The sequence below is a fragment of the Eublepharis macularius genome, chromosome 12 (genome assembly GCF_028583425.1).
Source record: "Eublepharis macularius isolate TG4126 chromosome 12, MPM_Emac_v1.0, whole genome shotgun sequence".
NCBI classification, from domain to species: Eukaryota; Metazoa; Chordata; class Lepidosauria; order Squamata; family Eublepharidae; genus Eublepharis; species Eublepharis macularius.
The window spans coordinates 74,510,073-74,519,097 of NC_072801.1; the positions used below are offsets into that span (position 1 = coordinate 74,510,073).

The following is a 9,025-nucleotide window of genomic DNA, read 5'->3' on the forward strand; positions in this document are numbered from 1 at the left end:
TGGCTTGACGAACGGCTGACAAAGGCAATGAACGAGGCTTGCAATGACCACTTGTTTGTTTAGAATGGGGCCTCACAAACAGCTTGTTCGCAAACAGACGAATGGACTGTTTGTGGATTTTTTCCATTCATAATATTGTTCATGCCCATGTCTAATCATAAGTGGTGAATGACATCGAGGAGGTCCTCTGTTTTAAATACCTAGGGATTTGTTTTGATCAGAGATTAGCTTGGACAGTGCATTTTAAATGATTGCTTATGTTAAAAGATTGGTTACAATGGTAACAAATATCATTTGTCATTTCTGTTCTTCATCTGGGTTTCATTATATGTTGTTGCTGCTGTTGCTGTTATCCCAGCTGCCTTAAACTTTTCAATGTCAAGTTTGACACATAAAGTTTATATGTTTATATGTGGCTAGTATCTGGATTGATAGAACAAGGAAGTCCTTTGATTGAATTATCCCTAAATTCCTACATTCCATCTCTAGAATTCTGAACTGTATAGTGGTGGGTGGCTCCCTGTGCCAAACTGGGACAATCATCTCCTGAAACTCTGGCTTGGCTGAAGGCATTTACTCTTAAAGTTAAAATTATACACTCTGACACTTTGGCCTGATCAGAGAGGTCTCTTATGTTTCCCATTGGGATAAACTTGTAGATCAACTATTTCAGCTCCTCAATCTTCCCTTGGTTTCCCTTCATTTGTTCGCCAGACAGGAAGCTATGAGTGTGATTGTGTATGTGTGTAAAAGGCCATCAAATCACAACTGACTTATGGTGACACGAGTAACGAGCTTTGCCTTGGCAAATGAGAAGCAGGGCAGTCACACTCTCTTAACCAATCTACCTCACAGACTTGTTGCGAAGAGCAGAATGGAATAATCTCCTTTGAGTCCCCATTGGGGACAAAGGTGGGTCATCAGTGAAGTGAATGTATAATTAATATAGATGGAGACTAGGGAAGGACAGATAAAAGAAAGAGTTGATTGGAAAGTGGGAAGAAGAGAAAGAAGCATGGAAAGCAGAGAGGATATGAAGGCTAACAGTAGGAAAGAAGCAGGGAATAGGGTGGGGATGGGAATACGGGGGGCGGGGGGGTCAATTGATCCCTGCAAGTCCTTGTGGGCTCCCCATTTATTTATTATAGCATGCTACAGTATATCTGTTCAGTGACTGCATGTCAAAATCTGGAAACAGCGGAAGTTCCTAGATGCAGTCTATCAATGCCTCTTTGACTAAGCGAGCAGGCATTGGGTGGTAGACAGAACTCAGGAAAATTTCTACTCGCCATTAATTCTTTCTCCGTGTTAACAGTTCTCTTTTGTTCAACTGAGGCCTCAGAACAATAATGTAGCACTTGGGGCAAAAGATACAGCACAGTAAGCCAGCACTGGAGGCCAAGATAGAGAAGATCTCCACGGCCACCATGTATTTCCCTTTGGTGCTCAGGTAAGTTGGAACAAAAGATACCCAAACACTGCAAAAGACCAGCATGCTGAAGGTGATGAACTTGGCTTCATTAAAAGTGTCTGGCAACTTCCTGGCTAGGAAAGCCACAATTAAGCTGATGAGAGAGAGAAGTCCCAAGTAGCCCAGGACAACATAAAACATGATGGCAGACCCTTCATTACATTCTGCTATAATCTCTCTATTCAGAGATTGCATGTTGAAATCTGGGAAAGGTGGAGACGTTCCCAGCCACAATGTACATATGCCTGCTTGCAGAAGAGAGCAAACAAGGATAATGGAGTTGCTCAGTCTTTTCCCCACCCATTTCCTCATGCGGGATCCTGGTTTCTTGGCCATGAAAGCTGTAGCCACAGTGATAGTTTTGGCCAACACACAAGAAATAGCTACGGAGAAGACGATGCCAAAAGTAGACTGTTGGAGGAAACAGGTCACCTTTTTAGGTTGTCCCAGGAAGAGCATAGAAGAACAGAAGCAGAGCAGGAGACACATAAGGAGAGCATAGGTAATATTGCGGTTGTTGGCTTTGACGATGGGGGTATCTCTGTGCTTAATAAAAATTCCCAGCACCAACAGAGTGATTAGAGAAAAAGAAACTGCAGCTGAAACTAAACTGACCCCTAAGGGTTCAGCATAAGTCAAAAAGCTGACTGTCTTGAGAATACATTGATCTTGGTCCTTACTTGGATATTTATCTTCTGAGCATTTGATACAGTCCTCCATATCTTGAGAGAGAGAGAAAGACCACAGGGTGAGGAGAGCGAAGTGCGTGGTGATGTCCATGCTTGTTGGAGTTAGAGAGGCTCCCAATGGCCTACGTGGCCCCAATTCAAATCCCCAGTCCAACCAATCAGAGCTGGCTGGCTGGAGCAATGGAGGTGGGGAAAAGGCAATGGACTTGAGAGGCACAATTTCCTCTCAGCTCCACTGCCAGAGCTTATCTAGACAGGCTGGCCCTGCCCCTCCGCACTTGGCTCATCATGACCAGATTCCCCCTGCCCTTCCTTGGACTTTATCGTATGGAATGTGTTTGCAGTGCATGGCTCTGGGACTATGGGAGTTATTGTGGCGTGGTGTGGGGATGCATGTTGGTGGCGGTTGTACTTGCTTTCATTTTGTCACAACTTGAGGGACAGGTGGCTTGGGCATTGGGCACGGATCCATGGGGGGGGATACGGCCTGCAAGCTCTGTTTCCCTATTATGGGGATCTGCTTAAGGGGTCTGGGGAGTAAGGTATGACAGGTGCATGCCCAGCTCAGGAGCTGTTGGGACATCCTCCTTCCCAGATGGCAGGGGATCCACACAGCAGTAAGCAGCCACGTGGTATCCCACTGTCATCTCATGGTTCCCCCCCCCTCCTCAGCAGGTGGTCTGTGGGGTCTTTCTTGAGCTCATTGATTGGCAGGCAAGTCAGCTGATGCTGGGATCTATCCCATATGTGGTGCTCCATGAGCTGTAAATCAACAAGGCTGTGGCCTTTTTCAACTCCATCAAGGTTGTTTGGTGTGTTCTGTCACCTTGCCTTGCTGCTGCTTCTCCCCCATTAGCACTGAGCCTGCAAATGTTTTTTCACCAGTTTTCATTGCTAGTGTTCCCATTTGTTTCTTTATTTTATGGCTTTTTTGTCATTTACTGAAATTAATACTTCCATTATTTCTTCCTATCCCAGCCAATATTTCTATAGGGTCAGAAAAACAGATGACTGTAGTTCTGTCCTAAGCAGGGAAAACCCACACTCGAAACTGGAAAAGTTGACAAAATTTCTTTCTGTTCTAGAAAGCACTGAATTCCCCAGATGTTTGCCCTGTGGAGAAATTCCCCCTAATTTTTGAGTGGGATTTTATTGTTTTCCACTCAGAATGTAAAGTGGTGTTATAGGTTACATTTATTTAATAAACTGGTCAGAGCTAGTCTGGTGTAGTGGTTAAGAGCGGCAGGACTCTAATCTGGAGAGCCGGGTTTGATTCACCACTCCTCCGCTTGAAGTCTGCCGGGTTAACTTCGGTCAGCCACAGCTTCTCGGAGCTCTCTCAGCCCACCCACCTCAAAGAATGATTGTTGTGAGGATAATAGCAACATACTTTGTAAACCACTCTGAGTGGGCATTAAGTTGACCTGAAGGGCAGTATATAAATTGAATGTTGTTGTTGTAGTTGTTGTTATGGGATGACAAAACTGTTGGCTTGTGCACAGCCTCATCAGTTTCGTGAATGCTCATGAGAATTAACTTGTACACTTTAAAAAAAATGTGGTGGATTACATCACCTACCTTTCTGGTTTGCAATCTTCCCTTCTGGACATACAGCACAATCATAGCAGCAAAATTTCTCCCCTTCTGTCTTTGTCTTATGATAACCAGGGTGGCAGTACTCATTGCACTGTGAAAGAGGCACCACCTATCCAAAGCATGAAAAGGAGTTTACAGTGGAAGATGTTACTTACTGCCTTACTGATCATGGCAGATGTTATTTCCGGCGGATGGTTTTTGAAAGCGAGGTTGACAACTCAGCCCAGTGGTTCATCCCATAAAAGAAATCTGTGTTTATTTCTCTAGGCATTTCCTAAGGGGAGACCCAAAGTAGCTTACACTTAAACAGCAACAACAACAAAAAAAGACATAATTTAACCCATCAGAAGAAACAAGTACATAGCACAAACTCCTGAGATGGTCCTGGATTACTTCTACCCACTGGCCAAGAGCTGGCACCAAAGGACTTGCACCCCCAGCCATGCCATGTTTTAAGTATCTGCTAACTGGAATGGAAACAGCATTAAGCTCAGCTTGGATGTTACACCCCTGGCAGAAATTGATCTGATTCTCTCATCGACCTACCATATTTTAATAAATATATGAAAAATAACACAGTGCGTGCATACAGAGATCGTATATAATTATTTTCAAAGAGTTAAGAATGGAGATACTTCATAGCTGCATGCCTTTTGTAGGTGAAAGGTAGCCCTGAATTAGTATCATAATCAATTGTCCCTGATAAGAGACCTGGGCCGTTTCCAGATGGCTTACCTGCACCCGGAACGATGCGCCACGTTGCGGGAAAAATGCAAAATATCGCGTTTTCTCGTGCGAGTTTTGCGCGAGTTTTGTGCGATGTCGTGCAAAACTTGTGCAAGAAAACGTGATATTTCGCATTTTCTCCGCAACATGGTGCGCCGTTCCGAGTGCAGGTAAGCCATCTGGAAACGGCCCTGGTTTGTAGAAAAGGAAATTCTCCTACCTTGAATCACCCAGCCCAGTAGCAGAGAACATCACAGAATACACACCTGGTTAAATCGTCTGTGCCACATAATTCTGTCCTCATCAAAGATCAGTTCTTTTCCTTCCAAAGCCTCAGGATCCACTTTTCCAATTTTCACTCTACCATAGGACATGTTTGGGAACGTGACCAAGTTCATAACATCAAATCCACCTCCCAGTTCATTATTCTCATTGAAAGACACTGTTTCTCCTGCTGAGTTGTTAAATGAAATGTGTTGGAGAAATGGGTGGAGCTAGAGATAAACAATGAAAGAGTATCACAAAGAATTATTCTTAGATTTACAAACAGCTTTCTTTGCTGATCCTTTGTTATTTCATTTAAACACAGTAGATATTTTCCAATGTGAGAAAAAAGTACCATGAAGGGTGTTTTTTTTAAATGCTACAAGTATAAGCAAGTGTAGGTCAGGCATTAGTGCATATATATAATTTTTGTTGTCCAAACTTCTGTCTGATACTCCCAGATTGTTGCTGGATCCTGGAAAAGATCAGGCCTATAAAGCCACAGACACCTAGACAATTTCTGTATTTCAGGTCTCCAAAATACCTTTCTGTTGTTGAGACAGGAGATGAGCATTGACTCTGTAGCAGAATAAAGTGATCCAGGGGCTACCCCAATTCAGTTCTATCATGTTGAGATCTTTGGTAGGAGATTCTGTTCAAACCCCTGCTGTGGCTAAAGGTTAGATAGAGTGAATACCAAGCTAGTTTTCCTGTTCAGGCAGTCGGTAGTTTTAAATGTTTAAAATTGCATTTTGTTTCCCTATGTAAAAATCACTCCCATCATTAAGGACCACCTTCTTCCATATGAACCTGTCTATCCAGCCTGGTCATCTTCAGAGACCCTACTTCAGGTGCCCCCAGCAGGAAAGGCTAGATTTGTGGCAACTCGAGAAAGGGCCTCCTCGGTTGTGGCACCAAAACACTGGAACCAGTTTGGTGTGAGAGCCACTTTGGTGTAGTAGTTAAGAGAGGCAGAACTCTAATCTGGAGACCCAGGTTTGACTCCCCCACTCTTCCTCTTGAAGACAGCTGGGTGACCTTTGGCTAGTCGCAGTTGGAGTTCTCAGCCCCACCAACCTCACAGGGTGATTGTTGTGAGGATAATAACACACTTTGTAAACTGCTCAAAGTGGGAATTAAGTTGCCCTGAACAGCAGTATATAAATTGTATGCTGTTGTTGTTGTCGTTGTTGTTAACTGCCTCCCCAGGAGTATTTGTCTGTCCTCCTCTACTGCTGTCTTCCACCAGGGGTGAAGACTTTTTTTTTTTTGCTTAGCATACCCCCCAGGAGCTGTTGTTGGCCCTCCTCCATGTTGTGTGTATGTATCTATGAAATATCATTTTAAATTTAAATTGTTTTAAACGTTTGTTTTTAATTGTTTTTAGTGTTTTTGATGTTCAATGCCTTGGGGACCCTACTTTGGGGACAAAGGCAGCATACAACTGTTTAGATAATAACAACAATAACAAAAATAACAGCAATGCATTATTATATTAATATAATATATTATTAATATTGCTGTTGTTATTATTAATGAAGGCACCACAAAGAGAAAACATATAGAATGTGTCATGGCTGGATGACAGTTAAAAAGATATTCCACATGGTTTGTTATTAAAATAGGAAAATCACAATGTACAAGTATTTATTTATTTATTTATTCAACTTTTAGCCCACCCTCCCTGCAAGCGGGCTCAGGGCAATTCACAACAAGGATAAAACAGTGAATACAAATATAAATACATTTGCACAATAAAACCAATAAAATCACATCAACTCCAGCACCCCAAAATTGATAGTCCCTGCTCCCCCCAAAAACTGGAAGGAATTGTGGGGGACATCTCACTTCCCCCTCCTCCATCATATCCTTTTCCCCTTTTCTACCACCCCTGTAGCCTGTCCCACTATTCCTCTTTCCTCCTGTCCTTCTCACTCTCTTTGTCTAGCCCCCAGTCTTCACCCCCCCCACTTTTCCCCTATAGCACAGTTGGGTGGAGCTGGCTGAACTGGGCCCACTTGTGTGGTAGGGATCCGGCAAGAATTTGTGGGGGTACGTCACTTTTTCCTGTATCCAAGGGTTGCCAGGAGATTGAGAGGGTAGGGTACAGTACTTACCTTTTTACAACCCCCTCCCCACACCTCCGTGATCTGCCACAATGTCACATTATGTTTTGGGCCGATTCTTAAGGAACTGGCCCTGGTGCAAAGGAGGACTGCGTTTTTGTCGCAATCTTAGTTCCCCCAACCCCCCTTCAAAATCTGACGTTATCAAAGGGTACATAAAGGTATAACAAAAATTCAAAAAGACATCAAAGATAAATGAAAGAGGAATCCTACTTTTGAAAAAGAAGAGGAATAAGAGGAATCAATGGTTATCTCTCAAAACATCCACTCTATATCTAAAATGCTACTCTATTGAACAACACTCATTGTGGTGCACATGAAATGAGAATCCATCAATTCTGTCAAACACAAATGTGTACAACATGATAATTTAAATAACCATGTTAGAGATAGTCTCACTTTGTACTTAACGTGTTTATGATAACACAAACATTTCTTTTGGAAGACAATTACCTGCCAAGGCTGGATATCATGCAGGCCATCTCTTTTGCCACCACCCATAATTGATTTATGGTTGGAGCGGAATAGGTATAAAGCATTCAGAGCATGTGCTATGGCATAGACAGCATTATAGATGCTGTAGCTAGGACCAGTCATGTGCATTTCAAACAGAGGCCCAGGAAGACTCTCCATCTTCTCCTCTCCAGTACATGTGCCCTCAACCATAGATGTTTCCCAGGAGCTTGGAAGTGAGCAATCAAATGCTTGCTCCCAGAAATCCTTGAGAAATCCATCTCTTTGTGTCCAATTCGGTTTTACATTTCTAAGAAATTTCTGGAATGCTGTAAGCTCTTGTGAGTGACTTGAGAAGAAGACTGTGCCCTGGAAGAATTCAAGACCAAAGGCCCTTTGAAGGCCTGTTAATACAAAATCAACCTGGGCTGTCATAATCCAGACCCTGCTAAACGAAATATTTTCCAGTAATGCATGATCGCCAAGATAGAGGAATGTGGTCAGAGAAATAATGGTCCTAGATTCTCCATAGAGGATAATTATATTGACTTTGCTATCTGTTAAAGCGGTATAAACATCCAAAAATACATTCATAGCATTCCCTATTGTCTTCCAACGGCCTTGGTTTACAATCAGTGCTGTGAAGGCCACACAAATTCCATTCTTTGAAAGCAATTGCTCCATTTCCTGCAGGAAATGTTCTCCACTGTCATCGCTTACAGCAAAGAGTGTGACCCATCTCCATCCAAAATGCTGAAGTAACTGGATAATCCCTACATACTGATGGGTTTCATTGGGAACCATGCAGTAAAAGGAAGGGGGATTTGAGTTGTCCCTGTCCAAAGGGGAGAATGACCCATATGTGAGCTAGAAGGAAACAAAGAGATATGTTTGAAATGCATTATTAAATGTGGCTGTTTATGGCTGAATATTCTTTAAGCATGGGAATATGGTGCATTGTAATGCAAAAAATTCTAGTAAAAAGACATTGAAAGTAGTAAAAAGACCTTGAAGTGGAGGACTCTGTCCACCACTGCCACATTTGCCAGTTTGGATCAAGTTTCCATTTCACTTTATTTCTTTTTGCACAAGACACAATTTTATTTTTCTCTCAGCTAAATTTCTCTGTCCTTCTGATCAACTTCCAGTAAGAAAAGCAAATGTATTTCTAAACCTGTCTTTCATCTACACACACAGCCTACCTGTGGAATCTTGTAGAGACTTAGAAGATCAGCCATGTGGAAGGATGAATCAGAAACAAGTCCACCTACGATGGCCATTAGGTTTTTGGGGGTGTCACATTCATAGTTGGGAAAATATCTATGCAATTTATAGAGCAGATCCAAAGTGGTACGGTAGGTCATCTTCTCATCATTGTAGGTATCGTAGATGTGGAACCCGAGAGTGACGTTGGGTAAAATCTTGGGATTCCTGTTGATCTCGTCTACAGCAAAAGCCAAGGCCAGGAGGTGCTGGTAAAACTTGGTTGCCATACTTCAGAAAAAAAGAAATGCTCTTTGGCACCAACTCATTTAATGACTTTTTAAAATATATTCTGTTTCAAAGTTAATTATTTCATTATAAGGATACACTTTCATGTTGTTCATTTTTCAGAAGTAAAACAAACTATTTCCCTCTCTTCAGCACAAAACATCCTAGTTATGCTTTAGAAAGCTACTTGTGGTGTACAAATAATGATG

At 42.4% G+C, this 9,025-nt stretch overlaps 1 protein-coding gene across 1 annotated transcript; it reads right to left on the reverse strand.

The window, feature by feature from the left end:
- Window positions 1-1,291: 1,291 nt before the first annotated feature.
- LOC129339926 (vomeronasal type-2 receptor 26-like) lies at window positions 1,292-8,818 on the reverse strand. Its single transcript, XM_054994493.1, has 3 exons — window positions 8,528-8,818; window positions 3,739-3,865; window positions 1,292-2,193 (listed from the first exon to the last, which is right to left on the reverse strand). The coding sequence occupies exons 1-3, from the start codon at window positions 8,816-8,818 to the stop codon at window positions 1,292-1,294; spliced, it is 1,320 nt and encodes a 439-aa protein (XP_054850468.1).
- Window positions 8,819-9,025: the final 207 nt, after the last annotated feature.

Excerpts from the sequence above, each read along its gene's own strand:
- LOC129339926 (XM_054994493.1), bottom strand. The coding sequence starts at position 8,818 with ATGGCAACCAAGTTTTACCAGCACCTCCTGGCCTTGGCTTTTGCTGTA. Across the intron at positions 3,866-8,527 it reads GTCTCTACAAGATTCCACAG|GTGGTGCCTCTTTCACAGTG; the intron begins GTAGGCTGTGTG and ends TGCTTTGGATAG. Across the intron at positions 2,194-3,738 it reads GAAGATTGCAAACCAGAAAG|ATATGGAGGACTGTATCAAA; the intron begins GTAGGTGATGTA and ends CTCTCTCTCAAG.